The sequence below is a fragment of the Patiria miniata genome, unplaced genomic scaffold, assembly GCF_015706575.1.
Source record: "Patiria miniata isolate m_02_andy unplaced genomic scaffold, ASM1570657v1 HiC_scaffold_3, whole genome shotgun sequence".
Lineage (NCBI taxonomy): Eukaryota > Metazoa > Echinodermata > Asteroidea > Valvatida > Asterinidae > Patiria > Patiria miniata.
The window spans coordinates 13,602,076-13,628,953 of record NW_024037069.1 but is presented as its reverse complement, the minus strand read 5'-3'; the positions used below and the strand labels follow the sequence as shown (position 1 = coordinate 13,628,953).

Here is a 26,878-nt window from a genome sequence, read left to right as displayed (position 1 = left end):
GAAACAGACATATGTGGATAATTTGCGGAATAATCAAAAATCATAAGTCATATAGGCCTATACCTACCTTTCATGATCAAATTTGTTGCCAAAGAGAATGTTTTCCTTGAGAGATGCATTCAGCAGCCACGCCTTTTGAGCTCCGTAAGAAACAGAGTTGTACTTCCTGAAACATAAAATATTTCACACTGGTAAATATAGAACTATGATTCATAATGTAATCTTTTCCTTTACTTTGCAGCCGCTGTTGTCATTGGTTGATGACTAATAAACACTACACGAACTATCAACTAAAGAGTTATACTTATTGATGACAACAGCGACAATCTAGACTCTCTGGCACGCTCTACCCCTCCCAATGGCTCACGTCAACTGCTCGGCTCCTGACTGTGAGGCATCCTGGCCTAGCAACACACCCCCAGAGGTGCTGCTCGCCTTGATCAACCTACACGCCCGCACCGCCCACCCAACCGTTCCTGCCCCTGCACCTACTCCCGCCTCATGCGCCGCCAAAGTGGAGAAGGTCAGATGACCTACGGTCATGGCTGCCGGCACGAGTGAAGAATGGTCCTACTTCGAGCTACGACGGTCCGAATACAAAGAAGCCACGCATCTCACAGGAACCGATATAGTCTACCAACTGCTTGAGTGCTGCGACGACCGACTCAGGAAAGACCTGACCAGAACATTCGGTGCCCTGACGTCGCAGGATGAACCGACCATCCTCAAAAACATCAAGAGCTTGGCAGTTCGCCGAGAGAACATCATGGTGGCTCGTGTGCAGCTCCAGCAAATGCGACAGGACCGCGACGAACCAGTGAGGGCCATGCCGCCCGCCTTCGTGGCCAGGCTAGCGTCTGTAACTACAAGAAGGACTGTACGTGCTCTCTAGTCGTTGACTTCAGTGACATCATGGTCAGGGACACCCTCATCCGTGGACTAGAGGATGAGGAGATCCGCCTGGATGTCCTCGGACAATCCAAACAGGACATGCATTTGGACCAAGTGCTTCAATTTGTCGAAGCGAAAGAGAGTGGCAAACGCTCTGCCGGCCGCCTCCTCCAGGGTGGTGCCACTGCCACTACGACTGCTGCAGCTGCCAGCTCCTACAAACGAAGGGAGAGATCCAAGCTACAGCCCCGCGACATTAAACTTCAGGTGTGTGACTACTGTGGCAAGGCGGGCCATGAACGTAGCAAACAGGAGCGCATGAGGAAGTGCCCTGCGTACAATCACACATGCGCGAAGTGTGGCATACTCCACCACCACGAGAGTGTGTGCCGCCAATCCCAGCGGAGACAGCAGCCATGCAGCCACGCCCAAGGCACAGGAGTCACCTCACAATGCCACCGCAGTCTTCAAAACCCTGTGCTCTGTCGACGACGCCCCACCCATGGACGCGAATGCAATCACTCTAGAGCACCACATCTACAATCAGTTCTGCGACGTATGGGAGAGGCGAGGATCTGACCCCCAACCCATCGTGGACGTCTCTCTCAAAGCAACTCCTGAGGATGATCGTGACCTCGGCCTCCCTACCCCCCTGCTCAGCACCACCTCCTCAGCCATCTACCCTGCTATGGCTGACACTGGCTGCCAGTCCTGCCTGGCTGGCACGAAACTCCTATCCAAACTGGGGCTTGAAAGGAAACACCTCATCCCTGTCACAATGAAAATGAATGCTGCCAACAACTGCCGCATCGACATAGCAGGTGCCCTGGTCCTCCGCATCTCTGGCACCTCCCAATCTGGAGAGAAACTCGAGACCCGGCAGATAGTGTACTTCACCGACTCATCCGACCGGCTGTTCTTGTCTAAGCAAGCCTGCGTCGCCCTGGGCATGATCTCTACCAGGTTCCCCACCATTGGCGAGGCAATCAGGCCCGACAGTGCCAGCGTCGCATCCTCTGCCACCTCCCCGACGCCCACACCAGCAGCCTGCCTCACGCCAACATGCGAGTGCCCACGATGCCAGATGCCACCGTCTCCCCCAGCAGACCTCCCATTCCCAGCCACTGAGGAGAACCGGGAGAAGCTTGAGACATGGCTGCTGGAATACTACAAGTCGAGCACCTTCAATGTATGTGAGCACCAACTACTCCCCATGATGGCTGGCCCCCCACTGCGACTCATGGTGGACCCTGACGCTCGGCCCGTCGCCTGTCACACACCTATCCCTGTCCCTGTCCACTGGCAGGACAATGTAAAGGCAGGCCTTGACCGCGACGTCCGCCTCGGCGTCATCGAGCCAGTCCCAGTCGGTACACCTGTCACATGGTGCCACAAGATGGTGATCTGCCCCAAGAAGTCAGGCCAGCCCAGACGGACGGTTGACCTCCAGTCACTCAATCGTAACGCTGTTCGTGAGACCCACCACACACAATCACCATTCCACCAAGCACGTGCAGTCCCTCCCCAGACTCGCAAAACTGTGTTCGATGCATGGAACGGCTATCACAGCATTGCCCTAGCTGAGGAGGACCGCCACCTCACCACATTCATCACACCTTGGGGCCGCTACCGATACTGTGTCGCCCCACAGGGGTACATCGCCTCCGGTGATGGCTACAGCCGCCGCTTTGATGAGATTGTGTCTGACATCCCGAAAAAGACCAAGTGCGTGGATGATACCCTGGTATGGTCTGACTCCATCGAGGAGGCCTTCTTCCAGGCAGTTGAGTGGCTCGACACTTGTGGCAGACATGGCGTCACCTTGAACCCCAAAAAGTTCGCCTTCGCCAAGATGACTGTCAAGTTTGCTGGCTTTGAGATCACCCCGACCTCTGTACGCCCCTGCCCTGAGTACCTTGAGGCGATCCAGAATTTCCCAACGCCTCGTAATATCACAGACGTGCGCAGCTGGTTCGGGCTCATCAACCAGGTCTCCTATGCCTTCGCCATGACTGACCGCATGCTGCCCTTCCGCAAACTCCTCAAACCTGGTACCCCCTTCTCGTGGACCGATGAGCTGGACTGCCTATTCGAGGAATCAAAGGCCCTCATCGTCAGCGAAATCCACAAAGGGGTGGAGATATTCGACAAGACCAAGCCGACCTGCCTTGCAACTGACTGGAGCAAAGATGGTCTGGGATTTTGGCTGCTCCAGCACTGCGACTGCCCCTCCTCAAAACCCTTCTGCTGCAAGACTGGTTGGAGGGTGACTCTGGTTGGGAGCCGCTTCACTTCAGGTGCCGAGTCCCGCTACGCCCCAGTGGAGGGGGAGGCCCTTGCTGTCATCGATGCACTTGACAAGGCCCGCCACTTTGTCCTTGGCTGCTCTGACCTCATAGTGGCGGTGGATCACAAGCCCCTCCTGAAGGTGTTCGGTGACCGCTCACTTGAGGACATCCCAAACCCTCGCCTCCGCAACCTCAAGGAGAAGTCCTTGCGCTACCACTTCCGCATCGTCCACATACCTGGTGCACGCCACGCTGCAGCTGATGGGGTATCCCGCCACCCCGTTGGTAAAGGCGCACCGCTACAGCTCCCTGATGATGTCGCACCTGTGCACTATGACTCAAGCGAACCAACGACCACTGTGCTGCCACATGACTTCCTCACTGCTGTCCGCACCAGTGGCCCAGACCCTGTCCAAGTATGCAGTCAGTCTGCCACCACAGCTGCTAAGATGATCAAATCAGTCACATGGAATGATGTCCGCCTCGCCACATCCAGTGATCCAAACATGTGCAGACTGATTGAGATGATACAAGGGGGCTTCCCCGCTCTCCCTGGTGACCTCCCCCGTGAGCTCCGGCCATACCACCAATTCCGTGAGAATCTGTCAGAGTTTGATGGCGTATGCCTTTACAATGACCGTGTCATCATTCCCTCGTCCCTCCGTGCCCGGGTCCTTGAAGCACTACACTCGGCCCACCAGAGCATCACCATGATGTGCGCACGAGCTCAGTCCTCATTCTTCTGGCCAGGTATGACCCCCGCCATCACCGATACACGGGCACGCTGCTCTCCCTGCAACCGTATGGCGCCATCACAGCCAGGCGCACCGCCCACGCCTCCCGTCCAGCCCGATTATCCATTCCAATGCATTGCCGCTGACTACTTCACCTACCGCGGCTGTCACTACCTGGTGGTGGTGGATAGGTACAGCAACTGGCCAATCGTCGAACAGGCAGCCAACGGCGCCAATGGACTCATTACTGCATTGCGCCGCACCTTCGTGACCTATGGAATCAGCGATGAACTGTCCTCAGACGGTGGCCCAGAGTTCACCGCAGGGTCCACCCGCGCTTTCCTCCGCAACTGGGGCGTGTGTCACCGCATCTCATCCGTCGCCTTCCCCCACAGCAACTGCCGTGCTGAAGTGGGCGTCAAGACTGTGAAGCGCCTCATCACTGACAATACTGACGCTGAAGGCACACTTAACACTGATGAATTTCAGCGTGCCATGCTCCAGTACCGCAACACGCCCGACCATGACACACACCTCTCCCCTGCTATGTGCGTCTTCGGGCGTCCCATCCGTGACTTCATACCCATCCACCCTGGGAAGTACAACCCACACAGCACATGGCGGGAGACACTCACATCCCGCGAGGAGGCACTGCGCAACCGGCACATGCGCGCTGCAGAGCGTCTCTCAGAGCACACCCGTCCCCTCACGCCACTGATTGTCAGCGACTGCGTGCGTATCCAAAACCAGACCGGACCGCACCCGACCAAGTGGGACAAGACCGGGGTTGTGGTGGAGGTGAGGCAATTCGACCAGTATGTCGTGAGGGTTGATGGATCTGGTCGAGTCACCCTACGCAACAGGCGATTCTTGCGGAAGTACTTGCCTGTCGTTCCACGTGCGCCCCTCCTGATGGCACCCGGCCCAACACCTTTGCTGCCGGGGTCGCATGCAGCTAGCCAGCACCCAAAAGCAACCCCTCTGGTGCAGGCCAACAACCAGTTACCGCAGGACGCCTCAGCCACACCACCTGCGATGCTTCCAGCCGTCTCCCAGCCAACCCGCACCAACCATCCTCCAACCCCGGATGGCTTGGAACCGACTCCCACCTCACCTGTGACACCCACCGTGGCCACCACGCGTCCACCCAATAGCCAGTCCCACCCAGGCTCCGTTCCCCGTGCACTCCGCGGCCTCCTGCCACACAATACTCCTGGTCTGAAGGAACACCTGGCCCCGACCGTGGATCTGCCACCCCTGGACCGCTCCCCGACTGCCCCTCGCCGATCCACTCGCTTGTCACGACCGCCGGCCAGGCTTAGGGATGAACTATAGGACACCCATATACTCTGGACTTTTTTTTTTTTTTATATAGCCAAAGTTACAGCTATAGTTTACTTCCTATAACCTATGCTTATTCTTGTTTCGATCTTTGCTTATTGTTCATGTTCATGCCTTTGCAATCTGTGCATTTCTTTAGGTTACTTAGTTATGTCTGTTACATTTGGAATCTTTTCTTCCTAGAATTGTTAGCCTTTGTTATTCCCAAAGACTTGGGGGGCATATAGAACTATGATTCATAATGTAATCTTTTCCTTTACTTTGCAGCCGCTGTTGTCATTGGTTGATGACTAATAAACACTACACGAACTATCAACTAAAGAGTTATACTTATTGAGTAAAAAGGTTTCCCTTTTTTCAATAACAAATATTTAGGCTTCAAAATGGTTGAATATACACAGATTATATTTCCTGACAAGAGATCTGAAGCAGAAAACGACTAGTTTGTAAGACACTCATCAGATCAAATGGAACAGAGAGTATCAGTCCATTTTTCAAATTTGCTAAATATTGTAGCATCTTAAGTGTGAGACGAAGCATCTGTGGTATGAGGCAAAAACAACACTTAATTGTCCTTCAATATTTGTTTCGTTTCTATGGTTCTTCTACTACAAGTAGTCCCTAGCCTCTTTTGATACTACCTGTTCACACTCAGGACTTTGCAGAGACCAGCATGTTACCTGTTCCATTGGACTCTTCCTGAGACTGTGGTCATCTCTCCCAGGATAGCAGACAGTAAGGAAGACTTGCCTGATCCTACCTGACCCACTACCATAGTCAACTTGCCTGTAACAGAAACAACCAAGCACATTTGGAGATGCACTATATTATAAATTGCTCCTAATGACACAAATTCTTCATTTCTGAATTGCTTGACAAACATTTTGATTGTACAGATGTCCAAACATTAGCATTTGCTGAAGTTTTCACAAGAAAAATACTCGCCAATTATGAATAAATTACCATTTACATTTTCAGAGACCAATGGCATAGATTTAGGAATAACAAGTTTGGAGGTAATTCTTGGACTTCTAATATGGTTTATAATTGTTGTCTTATTGCCAACAGCACACGATCATGTTTTTACCTGTAGGGATGTCCAAGCTAATATTTTCAAGTGTGGGTGACTTGGCTGATGAGTCCCATGTGAAACTTCCCTTAACCTGAAGAAGTCAAATTAAAGAGTTCAGTTCAGTTATATGATAATATCAAATTCCTAAGCTGATATTTTTAATTTTTTTGGGCGGGGGAGGTGATTTGCTCAACAAAAATCTCATTTTGATATCTAAATATTACTTTGAGCCCAAAAAGGAGTGTTTCAGGGATTATAGTTGTCTAGTAACTGGCATCTAATTACATATTTTGCATGAACACAACTCAATCTTTTAAAATTGATGTCAACGTGTCTGTGAGACTTCAGTCCACAAAAAAAAAGGTTCAGCATGAAAAACAACAGGAGAGGTGGATTCTTTTTAAGGTTGAAAGTCATACATACCCTGACTGCAATGTCGTCTGGTACACTTGGTACAATGAAGGAGGTTGTTTTGGCATCAAATGTACCGTACTCATTGTCATGGTCAGCTTGGTTGTCATTGGATAACAGACGCTGCTTATCTTCTGGTTTGCTGCTTCTTCTTCCTGATTGGAGGGCTCCATTCTATTTGAAAATAAAACAAGACATTTAAGCCCAGTACAGCTGGTCCAAGAGTACACAGTATTCAGAATTACTATTCACAGAAAGTCTTGTCGTGCATCTTGTCCTGCACAATGGGCCAGATTTAGACCATTCATTGGTGTTTCGGTGTCATCCTATCCGCTCCGTTCACAAGCACCCCCTCACCGGCAAAGGTAAGTACAGTTGGGGGTGACCGACTGACGCCATCTTGCCTGACTGCAATTCATTTGCCGTGAAGCGTGGTCACTGCGTGTAAATAGAACAAATCCCCTGGTGTACGTGCGTCACACACAAGGAACGGTGTGCGTCAACCAGCGAAATGTCCTGCCCTTGGGGCGTCGTTGTTAGGTAAAAGGGCGCCCTCTTTTGGTAGCGCACAGAGCTCATACAAAAGCAATGTCCAGTGTTCTTCACTTACAACCAGTCTCAATCACTCAGTCAGTCAGTGAGATAAGACTGGCCTTCTGGCAAATTTTTTTTGTCCCCAAATGACATCCGGGTGTAGGCTATAATGGGGTGTACGCTATAACATTTTGGATTTTACTTCTCTTAAAAACATGAGAAAAAAAATAAAATTAGAAAAAAAAGATATGAATTCGAAAGAAATGCAATTTGGACTTTATTTCCCTTTAAAAAAAAACAATTTTCCAAAGCCTTAGATTAGAAAAAATAATATGGGGTAAAAATGGTGAATTGAACCCATGCCGCAAGGGTCCCTCGCAGTACAAAATCACGATCTTATCCAACTGAGCTATCGAACTGCTCGACAAATCCTGGAAATTTAAGGTTATATATACCTGCGTACGTATCATAAAAGTATCGTACAGGGTGCTCAACAACCATGTAATCCGGATGTTGTTCGGAAAAAAAATAATTTGCGGCCCTCTGGATATTTAGAATTATATTACCTTAAGCAGTTATAAAAAAGATGAAATACCAACAAGTTGCAATTGAATTTGAAGGTAGTTGAAGGCTTGCCTACTACCTACTGCAAACGGCGCTATATCTTTGCCTACTACAATGGCGACGCAGACTTTCCGGTACCCGGATGTAGGCCAGGTCACGTGGTCAGTGAGAGCCCTCTATAATTATTTCAAGTGAACCAATATATTACCTTATCCCTCCCGCCAGCCCAAAACTCCTCCCCCTCCTGTCTCTCAATCTCCGGTGCCTCAAAGAACATCCTGAGACGCCCGGTGCTGATGATAGCATTGATGTGGTAGACAAAGACGTTGGGCATAATGAAGAGGGGCGTGAGCATCTGGTTGAAGACGGAGAGGGCGGCAAACGCGATGTCGGGGGTGAGTGGCTCGCCCGTCAACTTGGTGTACAGACTGTACGACTGTAAACACGGTTGAAATGAAAACCTTGATAAATAGCAACAAAGGATCATTTGGAGCCACCACAAAACTAATAAGAAATTCTCTGTATGCATTGTGTAAATGCAGTTAACATTATATATTCAAGTTTACATTATCAATTACAAAATGAACCTTTTTTCAGGGGGGGGGACTTTCACTTAAAGGGAATATACAACATTTGCAAACATCCAAAAATAAAACTACCATGTTTTTGCGAAATACCTTAATAGGATGTTGGTAAATGACAGTCTAAAGCATCCTGTAAAATTATGGCACCTGGTATACTGTCATTTTCAAGAAAAGTGCTATTTTTGTATCAATTTCCAACGCTGATCGGCCGATCAGCGTTGGAAACAACTGGCTTTTTTTCAAATACTGGCCCCAATTGACCATTGCACTTGTTTGCAATCGATTACAAACCTATGAACGGGTACGAGCCAGCTAGACTGGTTCCCTGACCTTACAATTCCCCAATGTATGTAAACTGCTCTGTTTCTTCTTATATGGAGTCGGGGAACCAGACTACAGGAAAATGATCGTTTTTCTTGGTTTTTATAGCATTTTCGAACCCAAAACCTCCAAAAAGTCAGTGTAACTATATTTGCTTTATATTTCCAACCCCCAATTCCATCCATTTCTGAAAATTACAGCGAAAGCAAATGATGTATATTCCCTTTAAACATCACAGAAAAAAATCAATAGGCCTGTTAATTTGAATGCTGAAATTTAGAACAGCAGGTTTGAACATTCAAATCTCTGCTACAATGTTTCTGTCAATTTCTGGGTCTGACCCGATTTAATTATTTAAAGTTAGTTTCCCATTGTGGTTTATTTTATGCAAAGAAGTAGAACATGAAGTATACTTACCACAATCGTCACCAGTATAGGACATGCATTTGATATGGTCACTGTGGAGAGATAAATTAGTTTTATATTTTGCTACAAGTTTTGAAGACAAAGTTTTGAATCCGTCAATCACAGAGTTTATTGCAACTGACCTCAATGTTGGTATAAATTTCACCTCAAATATGCACAAGACCTAATAAAGCAAAGGCTTGTCTTAAAGATACACTACCCGTGTTTTGGGATGTTGCATGACCCATAAATAAATTTCACAAATTTAACTAATCTGTTTTAAGATTCAGTAAATTATATTACTTTGAGAAATCGCCCCAAAATTGACTTGAATGACTAACAAATGAACATTTCATTGTCTCCCTACTGTTTCCATATGATACCATACAAGGGAAGATATTTCAATCTTTGAGCATGCATGAGTAGACCACCGGCGCCCTCTATTGTTGCTATGCGGAGTCCACAGAGGGGCTGATCACTGGGTAGATGGCTCTGTGGGCCTGTCCATCACTCCTTATTACACAGTCTTGAATATTTGCACAATAACCACGTCTTCTGGTAGTAAAATTGTCCTTGCCCTTGAGAGAGTACACAATGGAAACAATGACCATATAGCTGACAGAGTGTGGGAAATTATTTTTTATTAAAAATACAATTTTCTACAACAATTGAATAAAAACAAATACACAATTTCAAGAAAGCACAAAGATCCTATTTTAATACAAGAAAGTCATTGAAATGTCAAATTACAGCATACATCTGAGAAGAAAAAACATGTCTTTTGTTATACAATTTTTAACATGCAATGAATTGAATGTACAAGTTACAATTTCTTACAACTTTGAATGTTTTTCTTTTGACTAAATACAAATTCAAAAATCAATTCACATATCATTATATAAAAGACAATTTTATAAGTGAAGTTGATGAAGCACCAGCAACTTGTCACACAAAATTATTATTATAACATAATATAAATGTCCTTTTAAATATAAAGTATGGAACAGGGGGTAAAAATGAAAGTATTGCTTTTCTAGCTTTAGGCTTTAGTGAACTTTGCGAGTGACAACTGACTTCTATATCTCACAACCTTGAATTCCAAGTTTAAGTTCTCCTTTTTCAGAATTTATTCATTTGTCATCCTGGTCTGGTTGTGTGATTGAATAGCGATGGGCTTCAGACTGCTGCAGTATCTGCATGTACTTCTGTGAAAAAAAAAAATACTCAAAGGTTAGTTCTTCAAGTTGAGCCCTTTTTGGTACAAACAAAAGTTCATTGCAGATCTTTTATATTTCTATTTCCATTTCCAATTCTGTCACTGATGGACAATGACAGGCTTCATACTCTAAAAAAAAAAAAAAACCACCAAAAATGAAGTGATGAGTAAAATCAAAGCTGCTGTATCCGGAAAAATGAATAAAGCACACATTTGTCTGTATCATGAACTGGTTATTTTACTTGAAGTTTGAGTAAAATAGGGAAGAATACTGACCAAAAATTACTTTTGCAGTGTCACGTAATAACATTGCACAATAAACAGGCAGTATAAAAAACTCAACTTTTCCGTTCTAACTATTTCTCTTCCAATTGCTATACCTACTGCTTAGGGCACGTTAGAGATTCAGCAGGGAAAGATCCTGCACGAAATTGTACAGTACTGTCATTGTTTTCTGAAGACCAGTTCAAACTTCATGCAAAATTAAGTGCGAAGCAAATTCGTTAGGGTTACGGCGAACATCACAATGGAACTTCAATTGTTGATGTCATGAAGTTTGCTTCACTTTCGCTTTCGCGTGAAGTATGAACCAGCTTTATGACACACTGCCAAAGAAGCAGATTTTACACTGGGGTCGTTGTTTAGATTTGAGGTCCACTTTTTCCTGTCCCTGTTACATCTGACATCCAGTGGCGTAGCCACGGCAGGGCGTGGGGGGGGGGGGCGACAGCCCCCCCATGAAACCCTGTCGCCCCCCCCCCAGTTGCCCCCCCCCCCCACTGAGATTTTGAGTTTCTAAAAAAATTATCATTGATCTACATGACGCCCCCCATGAAATGTTCCAGCCCCCCCCCCCCAGCGCCCCCCACTGAAAAATTCCTGGCTACGCCACTGCTGACATCTATGATTTTATAAGTTGATGTGCTTCTGATCCTTAATGCAGTCATCCTCGAAGAGTGATTATGAACAGCAAACTAACTGCCTAACAAATAAAAATTGTTTCAATACTGACACTTCTTTGGCAAATTCCAAAGTACCAAGGTGACAGGGAAAGGAAAAATGTCACACTTTGGAACCCTAATTTATAGAATGTCCCACTACCGATGGCAGATTGCTGTACTAAGAATTGTTGGGGATGACAATTCATTCAAATAGAGAAGAACGCTTGTTGCACTCACCGTGTCGAGTCCACCTTGTGGGGGAGGATTCTTGAAACGTCTACTGAACCTTCGGAATTGCAGATAATTCAAGACAACCAGAATAATGACGATGAAAGCAAGCACGCAAATGGCAACAATGAGACCTGCGTTGGATGCTGCAGTTGTGGCTGGAAAGTGAACAGAGTTAAGTGCGGAAATCCTTTTAAAATGTTTTCTAAAAAGTTCCAATTGTTGTTTTTACTCCTTTATAAAGGACTAAAAACTTGCTTAAAGCTTTAAGCAAGTATAAGTTTGTAATGACAGCCACTGAAGTCAGTCAGCCAATAACACAAAGCAATTACTTTCAGGCAACTTGGAGGCAACCAAAATACACTGCAGAAGAAGACCTTTCGGAGGAACAAAGTACATTTTTCTACGAAAACAAAAACTCTTCAGGAAATTATAGGAAATTGAAATGTGACTGTTGTTTTCCTCATGAATTAGATAGATATGCCTGGTACAAGTTGCGTGCTAATTGCCTTGACACGGGCCTTAGATATGCGACTAACTTGTGGTGACCTCTTGTTAACTTTTCACGACACTGTTTTTAATCCTCTACTTATATCTGTAAAAATCAACAAAAAAAAGCTTGGATGCTACCTTGAGGCTGGGTCTTAACTGTCGTTGCAGAGCTTCTAGGTCCTTCCCCTCCTTGCCCCTCACGCACCGCTGCAACGCTGAAGTTGTAAACCGTCCACTGTCTCAATGATTCAACCTCAAAGCTAAAAACACTCAGAGGCTGATGTATTGCCGAAACGTTACCGGCATTGACCCAGGAACCAGTGATGGGGTCAGTGTGGTAGATTTTGTAGCCGATGATGGGACTGTTGCCAGCATCCATGGAGTGAGAACCCCATGCCTCCCAGCTGACTGTAGCTGATGTGGATCTGGCTGCTACTTCTGGGGGTCGGCTGAGCATGGGTAAAACTATGTGGGGAAAAAACAATAACAAAACAGGGTTAGATCAAACTGCAGTTGATTTCTCTATTAAACATTATATGTACATTCTAAAAGTTTCCAGTTTCACCTAGAAAATATACCTCATTTATACATTGTATATATAAAAAAAGGCAAATATTCAGTTATGGAATCATTACTTTTACAAATGTCTAATTATTTGTAGCACAAGGGCTTGGCTGGTTCTCACTCTATTATCAGAATGGATGATGTAGGAACTACTGATAAGTCTACTTGTAGGTTGCATCTGTTTGTGCGCGCGCACAAGCAACTCGAAATGTGAGACTCTTTTTCAGAGAGTTACAGACGCCTGAATAGAAAAAGAAAACTTATACAAAATTTATACCAAATTGTTGAAGACCAAGGACAGAATATCATTAAATGTGTTAGTTATAATGTGTGAAGCTTACCGAACTGACATATTCCACTCCCGTCTGTCTGATACTGTTCAAGACAACGACCACGTTGACAGGAGCCTGTGAGGCCATCGCACGCTGCGTCATTCAAACAGTGACATTCCTTACTGCAATCTTGACCAAAGTAACCAGGCTCACATTGCCCTAACGATCAAAGCATAAAATCAAAGTGGTTAAAACTGAACATTTCTTCATTTCTTCAATATCTTTTCACTTTAAATTTCTTTGGGCTTCTCACTGAGCTACAGTTCTTGCGCCCTTTTAAGAATCCTTGTTTCCATTAACAGCAAGAGTTACATGTATAAACTAATTTCAATTTTTTGAACTACCTATGGCCTCCAGAATACTGTAAAGTCAACACAGGGCTTAGTTGGTGGAGCACCGGTACAGTGGTTTAGAGGTTCCAGGTTAGAATCCAGCTGAGGTCATTAAATTTTTGGAGTTTACAAATGCAATGAATCAAAAAGTCACAGAAATCGACTGAAGTGGTTTTGAACCTCTGACCACGGTAAAGTCAACACAGGGCTGGATAGCTCAGTTAGTAGAGCACCGGTACAGTGTTTCAGAGGTTCCAGGTTTGAATCCAGCTGAGGACAACACCTTTGTTGTTTAGAAACGCAACAAATCAAAACTCACAGAAATTGACTGAAGTGGGTTTTGAACCTCTGAAGACCAGAATAACACACAGAGCTGGGTTACTTAGTTGGTAGAGCACAAGGTACAGCATCCTACCGGTTGCTGGTTTGAATCCAGCTCTGGTCAATATTTCTGACTTACATGAAACACAGGTGAATTCTGATGCACAGCCCTCACTGCAGTATCCTGTGTGCTTGTTGCATGCGGCATCATTCTTACAATGACACTTGCTGAGGCAGTTAAGACCATAATAACCAGTAGGGCATATGTCAGGAACTGCAAGTAGCAATTGTAGACATCACGAAATCAGGATTTTTGATGTTGGATAAAGTTAAGCAGCATAGCTTATAACTTCAATTTAGTATCTGTTGTTAATTCTCAAGGCCAACAGACCCTCCCTACCTGTCCATCAAACAATGTGCATTGACCAATTAGATCAGAACTTTTGGTCAGTTGACTACGGTAGCCCATTCAAACTTGGTGGCAAATACTGTGAGAAATGTACAATAACCGAAGAAGGGTTGGGTTTGTGGCCAAATACACAATGGTCAATTCACTTACTTTGACAGTTTGTTCCTGTCCAGCCTTTGGCACAGCCACCAGTAGTGCACTGTCCGGTAATTTCGTTACATCCGCTGTATGTCTGACAGTGACATTCAAGAAGACATCCGGCTCCAAAATGCAAGGATGGACAACCTGCTTGTGAAAATTATGGAAAGAAAACGGTGATAGCAGTTATGAAAAAAATAATAATTAGATTTGCTCTAAACTGGTAAGACTTGTGTCAGTGGTGTAGTCGAGTCCATAAGACGTTCATCAGAAGTCCATCAGAAGTCATCACAAGTCCATCACAAGTCCATCACAAGTTCTTCACAAGTCCATCACAAGTCCATCACAAGTCCGGTTACACTGTAAATCACAAGCCCTTTCACAAGTGCGGACACAAGTAACAGAAGATGAACAGTAACAAAAGAAAGCCATTGGCAGAGTCATTTGAACAGCTTGTGGCTCAACTAGGACTGGATGTCTTGAGTGGACTCGTAAACTCTGGGACCCGCTTTGCTAGGCTTGCCTTGTCTGAACTTTGGAACTTTGGAATTCTTTTATTGCTTGCTATGTTTGTATTTGTACATACCACTGCTGCAAAATTCACCATGGTAACCGTTCAAGCAGCTGATGCCGTATGGGTCCGGTAAACCAAACTGAAGATGATCACAGGAACTCAAGAGATGACCATTGCCACATTGGAACTCACACTCCTGACCAAATGAATCCGGCGGGCACACTATTGAAGTAACATATAGGATAAACTAATCATTCAATGAAAAGTCCTCACAAAAAAGTCAATCAGTTTCAAGTCATTTGACAAACTGTTCAAAAGAAAGGCGTTAATACTTGTCACCTTAATTGTGACTTGACTTGTAATTTGGCTTGAAGTTTGGTTTGAACCCCCCCCCCCCCCCCCCCCCCCCCAATTGTAGCACAGATCACACACCCATCCTAAAAGGCGGACGGATGGACGGGCAGTGATCAGTTTGGTCCACTGAATCCATTGTAGCACATATCACACACTCAGACAGCCCGCCCGACAGACAGATTTGAAAGACAGACTGTGATTAGACAATGAGCTTACCTAAGAGGTAGTCCGACAGCCCTACAGACAGACAGATAGAAGGACAGACATGCAGTGATCAAGCAAAGAGCTTACCTGCGACGCAGTTTGGTCCACTGAATCCTGGTGGGCAGATGCAATCTCCTGTCTTATCATCACACACTCCTCCACTGTAGCATAGATCACATACACCGTCACAGTCAGGAGGACCCCACTTGCCTGCTACACAGCCTAAACCCAAACATAACACAGATCAAGATCAGTGGTTGAGTAATAAGATGCCTCCAACTGACTTTGCTCCTTTTTTGGGGGGGGGGGAAGGGTGCAGAGTTCAACTTGGGAGAAGTTTTGCGATGTTAACTCAATGTTTTTCGTCAGTTATTCTCTGACTGTCATAAGGAGAATGTACCCACCTCTTACGATGAGTCTTATCAGCGTGAAGCTGTTGTCGCTGATTGACTGACCAGAATTGATGACAGCATACAGATCGCCGTGCTTGGCCTGGTCAGATGGTACAGTGATTGTAGTCATTCCATCAAAAGCAGTCAAATTAGTAACGGTTCCATCACTGATCAGACGCCAGACAGGAATTATGTCTCTGCCGTAGCGTCCGTTAACTGACAGAGTGATGTGATCTCCTTTGTTGACGGTTTTCGTCACATGATAATCTCCAGGACCGGACCATGCTATTGTGCAAAAGGAGAAAGGCCATTGTCTTTTTATTATTTTTTTCCCCCAAACTTACGTTGAACAATTTAAGGAGTTGACCAGAGTGGGATTCGAACCTGCTACCTTGACCATTACTGACCTATCTAGCTCTATGCTTCCTGTGAATAAAGATACTGAAAAGTAGATGGCTGTATAGGGTTGGATAGGTGGAGCACTGGCACACTGTTCACTGTTGCCTGTTCAAACCCTCCTTTAGTCAATTTCTTTGTTTAACCAGATATTGCTATTAAAGAAAACGCAGCCATTATCTCACTGTGGTGTAGCAGATGACATTTTCTAATCAGAAGATGAAAACTTTTTTTTCGGTTTACAATCAAGTCCCAATTTGTATTTTTGTCATCAAACAATTGAGACATGTTGGAATGTTCAGTATTGATTTTAATTCAAATTTTTACAAGAATAAAAAAAGTAGACACTAGGAGCAACTTCACATCAGCAAAGTTAATCATCATCATCATCATCATCATCATCATCATCATGATTAACCTTGCGCTTTAACCTAGGCTGATTTTGGAGTGTGAAAGTGGTACACAAGTATTAATGGTAAGAAAGTCAAGAAAGGATCTACCCTAGACAAGTTCTGCCAAGCAGCCATTGAGCGCAAAGATTTTCTGACGACTTCAAAAATCATCCCGCTAAACTTCGTATCGAAGTCAGAAAAATGATTGTTTTCTCTACTGCAGTAAAACTAATGAAAAGAGTAACTTACTACGGTCATTTGTGATGATGCTGTACACTCGAGATGTCTGGTCTTCCACCGACCCCTCACAGTAAAACAACCCTACTGCATTGTTGTTGGCCAGAGGAAATCGCAGGACAGCTTCCCCAGCGATTGTTCCATTAGGGAGAGAAGTAGAGGACTGTATCCCAGCCCCTGGGAGGGCTATGGGGAAGGGTCGACCGAAGCTCAGAGGATTATCTGTGTCATCAACGCTGCTACGGAAACAGGCAAGACGGATCTGGTTATACGATGATCCCGCCTGGTTGAAGTTGCTTGTAACCATTGTCAGATGTGGGACACCTTCTGTATGCAATAGAATAAAAAAAATATTAAAAACTATACATTTATATTATCAAAAAAAAAAAAAATTAATGTCTTTTTATAGAGTGCACATATAATGATATAAGTTTTTTTTAACATTTTCGTATAGTTGAACACAAAATAATGTAGTGCTTATATGGTTCATATATCACAAGGCCAAATGCACCACATTTTCTTGCTCCACAAGTATGAGTTGGACAACAAAATTTGTTTTCATTCAAACATAAAAATAAATAAAATTGCTTAACATTTCAGCTATTATCCCTTTACATGTGCAAGCATCAGTAAAAGGCTTGTATCTTAGAACAGCACAAGATACACACCTTGTAGTATTGAGGGTACAATAGTAGTTGCCATGGATGGACCAATCAGGATGAAAATTACAAGTTTGCTCGAAGACAATTCATCAAATAATCATGGCCGCTCATTAATGGGCCAACAAATATTTCTTAGAAAAAGTCAGCACCAAGTATTTGACTTGACAACTTTAACAACTTGCTAAAGATTCTGGTTGTTTCTGAATCTCCCCCCCCCAAAAAAGAAATCTACTCACCTTTAGCTTCACTGAGGACCAGCACAAAGGCAATGCAAACAAGATAGGTGCATTTCTGATGTCTACAAACTTCAGAAGTTGAAGTCCAATTTTCTGATCTCCCCATTGCCATTTTAACACATGCAACTACTCATTAAAAAGACAAAAACTAAAGACAGGTTTCAAATCATTTCACACTCTCCAAACGTCAAAATATATCTGCATGCCATTGACTGTTCTGAAGAAGAAAAAATGTCAAGACCACAAGTGAAAAGTTTATCAATAGGCCAAGCTGAGTTTATAAGCAACATACATCTCTACCACTCATGAAATGAATATCCAAAAGATCTACACTAGTAATGGCAGCATAACAAACTTGGACACAAAATGCTACACTTTCTTTGCAAAATTAATAAAAGAAAGTTTGTACCAGGAAATCCAGATCAAAGAAAAAATGCTTTTGAAACCATCCAACCCAATCAAACCCTAAGGCACCAAATCACAAATGAGAACAGCCCGGTAAAAAAAAAAAAAATCAATGTCAGAAAGGTATAGCACTCTTTTGTCAAAGTCAGTCAACAGAATTGTATGTTTCAGTTGTGACTTTGAAAAGCCGATGACATAAAGGGCATCCCTCTATAAGTACATTGTCCATTCTGAGGATTTCAAAGTTTTGTAAATGTAGGCCTTTTTTTCTGGTGAAGGGTTACGTAGCCTATTTCAATCTTTTCAACAAGCATTCAATATTTTTATTATGCACATCCCTCAGGAATGAAGTTGCAATGAAAAAAACACCTACTTTTAAAGTAAATATGTCTAATTTGGTCTAATTCCTAACTTTAAATGCTGTTAAAAGGGAACAGATTGCACATTTACAACTTAGTTAACTACAAATTTTAATAATATTTGAAGATGCATACGTGTACAATTTACACCTGTATTGTACAATACAATGAGCTACTGCTATGACCTTAAATAATCAAACTAAAATGAGAATGCTAGACCTGAATTTTATGAAGTTTGTGCTTGAACCATGCAAGAAAAAGGCTTTTACAACGTAAGATTTAATCTTCACATTCCTACCTGCGTGGAAATAATACAAGCTCCAATGGGGCTACTTCACAATCCAGGCTTTCAGCCGTCAGCTAGAGCTGTTCTCGTAATGAGCTTTGTGGAATCCTTCACTTTCAGTCAAATTACATTGCGAGCAATTTATGTTGTCGCACAGACGATTATCGCATATTGCCAGCACAGCATTGCAAATATATTTAATACACATGCTCAAAGATTGGCATACTTTCCTGCCTACTTAAACTTCTGATAATTGGAAAACGTCTATTTGTTTTTTCAAAATATTTAATTTGTAGCTAATTGTTGGGCAATTTTTTGGAGTCAGTGTCTTGTTGAAAAGTTTGTTGATTAGGTAATGTTTGGAATTGGCAAGTTTACTGAAAACAGTATAAGAACAGCAAATTTCACAATACTATTATACAGTAAATTGCAACATTTTAGTGAATTTCATAAAACTTCCTCACAAATTTTTTTTTTTGGTCAACAATCATGATTCTTGCTTCGTGGTGTTCCTCACTAAAATTAACTGCAAAAGTTACAGTTTTTTTTACACCCAAGACACTGCATTATACCAACTGTAGAAGTTTTGTGAATTTGTCTGAAGTCCATACTGCAAGTTACACAACCAAATGTAAGACAGTTGAGCTACGCATGTGAAATTAACTGTAAGTCAGGACACAGTTTATGAATTTTTCTAGTTTTTAAAAAAAATTTAAAAGGAAGGATATTTCCACTTACTGAGGACAACCTTGAACACCATTTGTTTGACCATGGCCAAGATCTCCAAGGCTCGTACTTTGCTGATGGAGGTATAGAACATGTCTTCCCACCCATACAGCTTGATCAGCTTAATTCCTTGCAGCATTTCATTGGTTCGCTTCAGACGCTCGTCAGATTTCAACTGCAGAAATGAGGACGATCACAACAGCATAAGAATATTCGCTTTGCAAAGGAATGGCATATGACTGCCATAAAGCAGCTTTTCACAATCGTAAGTCAATCGTAAGTGAGTAACAGGTCAATCACAAATCAATCACACGCTAATGAAAAGTCAATCACAGATCAATCATGTGTCAGTCACAAGTCAATCACAAGTCAATAGTCAATCACAAGTCAATCACAAGTCAATAGTCAATCACAAGCTAATTATCACAAGCCAATCACGTACAAGTCAGTCGCAAGTCATTTAAAAGTCAATCACAACTCAATCACGAGCCAATCACAAGTAAAGTCAGTCACAAAATCAATCAAAATCAATCACAAATCAATCAAAGATCTATCCAAAGTCCAATAACAAGTTAAGTTCAATACAGGTAACAGTTAAGGAATATCCAATTGCCAAGAAAAATCAACTAGTTTCAGTTTATTAAAATAGCTTGCGACTTGACTAATGGAGACCTGATGACATGTGATTGACTTGTGAGGACTTGTGATGACTTGTATGGACTTGTAATGGACTTGTGATTGACATATGAGGACTTGTGAGAAGTTGTGAGGCTTGTGAGGACTTGTGAGGACTTGATTTCACCTCTGTATCTTGCATTTATTCATGGTTCAAGGCACAAAATTGCAGTTGTCCAAAATGAAAGAAGCATTTAAAAAGACCCACCATTGTAGTTTTCTGGTACTTGGCCGTCTGCCTCGCTATGAAGACCTGGATCGGTATGGTAACGAAGAACACTAGACATCCAATCAGGGCAGCCGATCCTAACTGAGAGTACAGAATCACCATGTAACCAGCAATCTGTGGATACAAGACGAGGCAAGCCTAAAGCTGATTGTACAAAACTCTAATCAATTATTTCAGAATGGTTATTCACTGGAAGTCTGTTCATGTATCTGGTCTACACAATGGTCCAGCTTTAGCCCATTCTTTGGTGTCGCAGTGTAATCCTATATGATAGCACTGGCAGGCTCTCTTCACCAGCCTACAACCAGTGTGAAGCCGGCCTCAGGTCGACCTTGCGACGACACAAATCAGTCGGCGACTGACTTTTCAGGATCAAGCTGAGTCTGAGCTACGACCGTCGGGAACAACTCAGTCGCCGATTTTGTGCGACCTGAGTGTAACTGCAACGATATTAAAACAATCGGCATCAGTTTGCGCTAAAAAAAATCAACAGTCGCAAGAGTAGAAAAATTTCAGCTTCTGCGACGTGTTCCGCGACCATCACACAGTTCTTCAGTTTTGTGACCTGAGCATTATTTTTCTGCTTGATGCCGACAATTCCGTCGTGGCGCAAGCAAATCATGGGTCGATCTGAGGCCGGCTTAAGTAAATTAGGGGGAGCCAGTCAGTCAGTCAGTCAGTCAGTCAGTAAGTGAGAAAGGTTGAGGACATTATGCTGGCCGAGACCATAAAGTTGCTATACATACCACAAAAGGAATGGACCAGATGTAATGAAACCACTGCGCTGAGTTGAGGATATTAGTGGTGTCGACTGACATGTGATTGGTGATCTGGCCCATGGTCATATACCCCCCACTCATCGTATAGCTGGAGAGACGCAGCGACTTGTCGTATATCGCTGCCTAAAACATGTTAAGAAACAACATTGTGACTAAAAAAGTGATAAGGGAAGCAATGTATATGATGCCATTAATGCAAATAATGCAATATGGTTTGATTTTTAGTCAACTTCCAGCATGTCACAATTTTCATAATTTGACAAAGTTATGCAAGTGCTAAAACAAAGACAGAACTTTGGCTTTGCGTTCCAATTTGTGCGACCTGACTTTTGAAGATTTTGAATCTTGAGGGAAAATTATTGAAAAGTCGGTACAAATTTTACAATTTAACAATACCAAGAACTTTATTTAAATGCTTTGAGAATCCCACTTAAAAGCTGGTTCCCTGCAGTCAGCACAAAAGAAAATGTGAACACAAACTTGTTATGTCACTGCACGTTTTCACACTGAAATTCGAAAAACAAATTGACACATTTCAACTCAGCTGAATTTTGCAGTGAATGTTTCATGACGTCAAATTTCGCTTCTCATTCACATTTGAGTGGAGTTTGAACTGACTTTAACTCTATCCTTCTAACCTACAAGGGGGTAATTTAACCCAGATTCCATTACGACAACACCTGGAAAGGCAAATTTGGGATTTACTAGCAGATAGTAGGAATCATGGGAAGTTTTACTGACCTGGAGTGCTGCCTTGATGTGGCCAGACTCTGTGATGACGACATGGTAATGGCCCTGTTGACATATCACCTTGATGATAGTTGCCCAGAACATGACGACAACAAGAATAAAACCATTACGCAGGAAATCACCGGCAGAAATGTACTTGGTCTGTGACGGGAGGAATTAAGATGATTGTACCATTAAACACCGTCTGCAAACAAAAGTGCCAAAGTCGCAAATAATTGAAATAGTCTAAAATATGCTCCGCACATGTGCAAACAACTTGGTATTTTTTAAACTGGTGTTAGAATAGTGAAAAGAGTCATGCGTTCTTCGTGCTACATGCGTGAAAAACTGGTTCACTACAAGTCCCCACGATTCCTCCAAAGTCCTCACAAGTACATTACAACTCGGCCAATCTCAAATCAAGGGATGAGCTATTTAAGTCAGCTGTGACAAGAACATTTCTTGGTTTCCTTATGTCGTTACTGTCTTGTTATTTACTTGTTATTTTGACCATGGGTGCTCCCCCCCCCCCCAGAAAACAAAAAAAAAGAAAAGGAGAATTAAAAATAAGAAAACAAAAAGAAAAAAACAAGGTGCGAAGTTATATTGCTGTTAATTTTATGCACATTTAACAACATGGGCGTCCACAGGGGTGTGAATAGGGGGGTGGGGGTGGGGTGGGCAAATGTCCTCAAGAGAAAGTACAAGGATTTTGGGAAATAATGTGCTTTGCCCCCTCTAGAAAAAAATCCTGGCGACGCCCATGATTTTGACTACAAAACTACCACACCATGCCGAGGGTTAATATTTAAGCCATCTTTTATACTCACATCGCCATAGTCCTGCAGTTCCCTTCCATAGTAGACATCTGTGACGTAGTTGATTGCACTGGCCAATGCCAGTGGAGGGATGAATGTCGAGATATCGCCGCATATCTTGACAAATCCACCAATCATCATACGGAAGCCAAACGCTCGGACGTAGACACGGAACAGGCTGAGTGGCTTCCTGTGGGCTTTAGCTCGCACCTGATTCAAGAATAGACAAGACAAGGAAAGCCTTGTTTAGTTAGGTTTTAACCATCACCGACCTATAAACACTGTAAACTCAGTGTGTTACCCTCCCCTCCCCCCCCCCCCCCCCCCCCCCAGTGAAAGTGAGAAAAAAATCACTCGGGTGGAACTACGACCTCCTACTTTCTGGTGCAGACGTAAAGCTGGTCTCAGAGAGCACAACATTCTATTCAGTTGATTCAGAATGGATGAAAAATGAAAAATTCACAGAACATGTTGTAACGTAATGAGAAAGAAATGAAAAGCCCACTTTCCTCATTATCCCGGACACTTGGTTTATTGCCTACATGCATCATGAAAGTTTATACAATGCCTGAAAAATCGCTGTCATTTGATTGGTGGGTCGTATGATCAGGTGTCAATGAATTATTTGTCCCATCGCAAGGCACATGCAACCGCACGTTCCACGGTAAATGGAAGTTCCATTGTACGGTCACACTTTTGGTGGCTCTGACCAATCAGATGACGAGTATTTATTCAGGTGTTGTATAAAAAAATAATGAATGTTTTAAATTTGTGCAATAGAAAGAATAATTTCATTTGGTGACAGATGGAATGTTCCATTCCACTCAACTTCGCCTCGTGGAATGGAACCTTCCATTCTGGGACCAGCAAAAACAGCACAACATAAAATATTCAGGTTTACTTCAAGTTTTCAAGGAGCAAACATCCCTCACCTGTTCTTTCTTGAGTGCCCTAGTGAAGGCATCCCTCTGATACTGCGTGGTGTGGACCTCAGACAGACTGCCCAGGTCAGTTAGCTCCAAGGCTTGCTTGAAACCTTTCTTGAAGATCCAGTTGAGCCACCAGTAGAACGCCGAGGACAGCAGGCTGGTGTAGCCTTGTAGATAGTACATGTCCTCCTTCTTCAGGTCTTCAGGAAACTCCTCCTCCTCACAGCAACACTTGCAGATCTTGTACCAAAAGACAAGCCACAATATAGGAGAAGTACATTAAGAGAGACATGATTTTTGTTTTTTGCTAGACCTGAAAATCCAGTCTGCTGTCCTCTGACTATTTTCCTGATTCTTTGTATCAAGCAGGTATTTAGTGTTTTTAACAAGAATTGAGGCAGTTTTACATTATTACATCTACTCATCATGACCATAAAACATTCCTTAGACCATCTGTACTTCCTGGGCAGTATACATTCATATTACCACTTCTGCACAAACAGCTTCAAACACTATTACCATCTCTACCCTCACAGGGCCTATTACTCTTTTTTTACACCCCTGTTTATTTTCAGAAACAACTAATTGTTGTGACAAAGTCTCTTGCCTAGGAACACACGCGCAGTAGAGCCCTAAGACTTTGAAACTTGTTAGCTGCTAACCTTTGATATGATAACCCAAACTTCCAGCATCAGATAGAGGAAGTACATGACGATGGCAGCAATAGTAAGATCATATCGGAGGATTAAATAGTTAACATCTTCGTCGTGGTTTAGATTGAGGAACCGGATGATCTCCACTCCGAGCGCTGTTAACCAGTAGGCAAGCAGCACCCAAGACATGTGCGGTCTGCTCCACAACTCCATCTGGTTGTAGTAGATCATTGTCAAGAGGGCTGCAGTTAGGGAGAGGAGGGCGGGGACATAGAGGCGGGGGATGGTGGGCGTGTCTAGGTAGACGTCAATGTCCGTTAGGATGCCCTCTCCAAGCTCGCATACAGTTAGAGAGAGGAGGACGAAGTTGAGAACCCAGCGGATGTTGTGGCCAGGGAACTGGACGAGGTAAGGGTGTTGCTCCTTGCGGATGCTGGTGCAGCATCTTAGAACAAAGAGCACCAGGATGCCCAGCAAGATGAAGATGAGGTGTGGTAAGGTGTAGACGAGGTCCACAAAGCAAGCATTGTACAGGGTGTGGTTCAGGTCAAAGGTGAAACTGGCAAGATTCTCTGTGGCATTGGCACCGCAGTACCAGTCAAACGGTGATGCTTCAGTTGTATCCATGTTGGCGCTGCTTGCTTACAAAGGATGCAGGTCTTGGACTAACAAGGCTGAAATATGGCCTGTGAAATTACCATGTCAGAGAGTGAAAATATGTCATATACAATTAATAAGAACCATAGTCCCATCAATTAAATATCCAACAACCATTTTACAGGTTTTCAATGTCGTTAATGTGGTTTGCATTCTGACTTTGTGTGATCTCTGGCAACATGGCATAAATGAGTTTGTGGCTTCTGACTAGCGCCCTTGAACAAAATTATTGAACTGAGAGACTGACAACATATCTGCACAGCAGCTAAGTGGGTAGAGCACTGGTCCAGTGTTCCAGAGGTAACAGGTTTGAATCCTATCAAGTGGTTGTTCACTTTGATAACAAGTTATTTAATAGATATTTGGATTCAACTGTTTTATGATGAAAAACACCCCCCCCCAAAAAAAAAAAGCAACAAAAATACCCAGATAAAACACATTTATAAAAAAAAAATTACATTTACTTTTTGTATGTTCATTTTTGCAGGTCTTCAGAATACAAAACTAATAACACTCTGTAACAAAATTGAATAAAACTCCAGATAAAGTTGACTCCAGATAATGTCTTAAACTCTTAATCATACATACCCAGCGAAGTGGTGACTTGCATATCACAGAATGGAAGTTTCTGATGAAATGTAATTCCTTCATGGCCTTTTTATAAGAAACAGTCCCCCCAAAAAATTCAAATTGGGAAAGACCATGATGTAACAGATGACGAAATATATGATCTGCACGCACACGCGTTGCAGCACCATGTAAAATAGCAGTACAACAGTCGACCAGTTGTATGATGAAAGCAACACAGACTTTGGAATTACACAGACTGTTTGTTTACTGTTCATACAGACATCGTGCACTACCTGAACTGGTTAGCATGTCGTGTCAGATATCAAGTGAAACTTTGTACCCTATTTCAAAAAGCTGAACGAGAAAAGGAAAAGCAATTGACAATTTTGTGGGAGTCAAAAGTTTATCATGTTATCTCACCGAACACAGAAAATTTGCAGGCTCTAGGTTTTTATCAAAAATTTGCTAAATTATGATGGTCGATTTTCTGACTTCGTTCAAAACCAGCAAGGGGAATATGAAGCTTAACAGCGGTAGTTAACCGAATTTTCGGATCGGGTCATCATTACCGTCCATCCCCAAACCCATCTTAAACGGACTTTTTTAAACCGGCCAAACACATTGTTATTCCCTTATTAAAAGCAAATTAGCTAGCAACACAGCAACATATTATTCATGTAGTCATACATGAAGTAATGCACTTTTGGTGTTTCATCATGAAATATTTGAATATTTGAATGTATTCATATCTGCGTTTAAGTTTTTCCATCATTATATTTCTTCATAAAAGGATGGTAGAGCATTGTTTAATAAGTAAGTACACTTATGTACACTGTCTTTTTTCAGGAGTTATATTGTGGCGAAAATTACTATAGCGGCAGAATCCAAAGAGGGCGCGCTAGCGGCTGCGGGCCCCTATATAAGAGGCCGCGGGGCAGTTGCTAGAGGAGACGCACATGAAGACGTACATGAAGACGCAGACGGAGACACAGCCCTCATAAGAGCTCACGCTATTACGCGCGCTGACGGCGTGCTGGGTGGTGCGGTGGAGTCAGGCTGGCATAAGGAGGCACGGAGTCCGCGGAGGCTACTGGAGGCGGAGCGACATACAGCGATCTGCCGATTGTAACGTGACGGAACCGGAAGGGCGCGCTCATCTACCCGCCGCCTCGAGGAAGGCTCGCGACTGGAAACGGTGGAGGGCGGGAGAGTGGAGGCGCACAGGAACGCTAGAGGCGTACGGTTCTTACCCGGGATTCAGAGGCTATCCCCAGCCAGGCATCGCCGTGCTGCCCAGCACTGCCCTACCGTAGCGGCTAATACGAGGCTACCCCTACAGAGATAATTGAGAGGCTCAGAGACCAATCACTTATTAGAGGCTAACATTATAATTTAACGAGAGGTCCATCATATGACATGATTCTATGTAAATAAATCAATCAGTAATTGAGGTCATTGACTGTTGTGTACTTAATTGTCTGTCCTTGTCCATCTTGGAGGTTGAGGGGCGTGGGTGAGTGCTGCTACGCGTATAGGGCGGTATATTTCCATCCAAACG

At 43.6% G+C, this 26,878-nt stretch overlaps 1 protein-coding gene across 1 annotated transcript in view; it reads right to left on the bottom strand.

Moving 5' to 3' along the window:
• Window positions 1-25,031, bottom strand: part of LOC119737295 (ATP-binding cassette sub-family C member 9-like) — a 38,523-nt gene extending 13,492 nt beyond the window's left edge. The window contains exons 1-13 of the mRNA XM_038211523.1: window positions 24,103-25,031; window positions 23,444-23,680; window positions 22,524-22,721; window positions 21,706-21,855; window positions 20,932-21,087; window positions 20,165-20,299; window positions 19,294-19,456; window positions 9,158-9,198; window positions 8,044-8,271; window positions 6,750-6,911; window positions 6,342-6,417; window positions 5,935-6,040; window positions 68-166 (exon numbers count right to left, since the gene is read on the bottom strand). Of these exons, the coding sequence (XP_038067451.1) occupies window positions 68-166; window positions 5,935-6,040; window positions 6,342-6,417; window positions 6,750-6,911; window positions 8,044-8,271; window positions 9,158-9,198; window positions 19,294-19,456; window positions 20,165-20,299; window positions 20,932-21,087; window positions 21,706-21,855; window positions 22,524-22,721; window positions 23,444-23,680; window positions 24,103-24,720 (2,369 nt within the window). The 5' untranslated portion in view covers window positions 24,721-25,031. The remainder of the gene's footprint in view (window positions 1-67; window positions 167-5,934; window positions 6,041-6,341; window positions 6,418-6,749; window positions 6,912-8,043; window positions 8,272-9,157; window positions 9,199-19,293; window positions 19,457-20,164; window positions 20,300-20,931; window positions 21,088-21,705; window positions 21,856-22,523; window positions 22,722-23,443; window positions 23,681-24,102) is intronic.
• Between the last annotated feature and the right edge of the window lie 1,847 nt (window positions 25,032-26,878).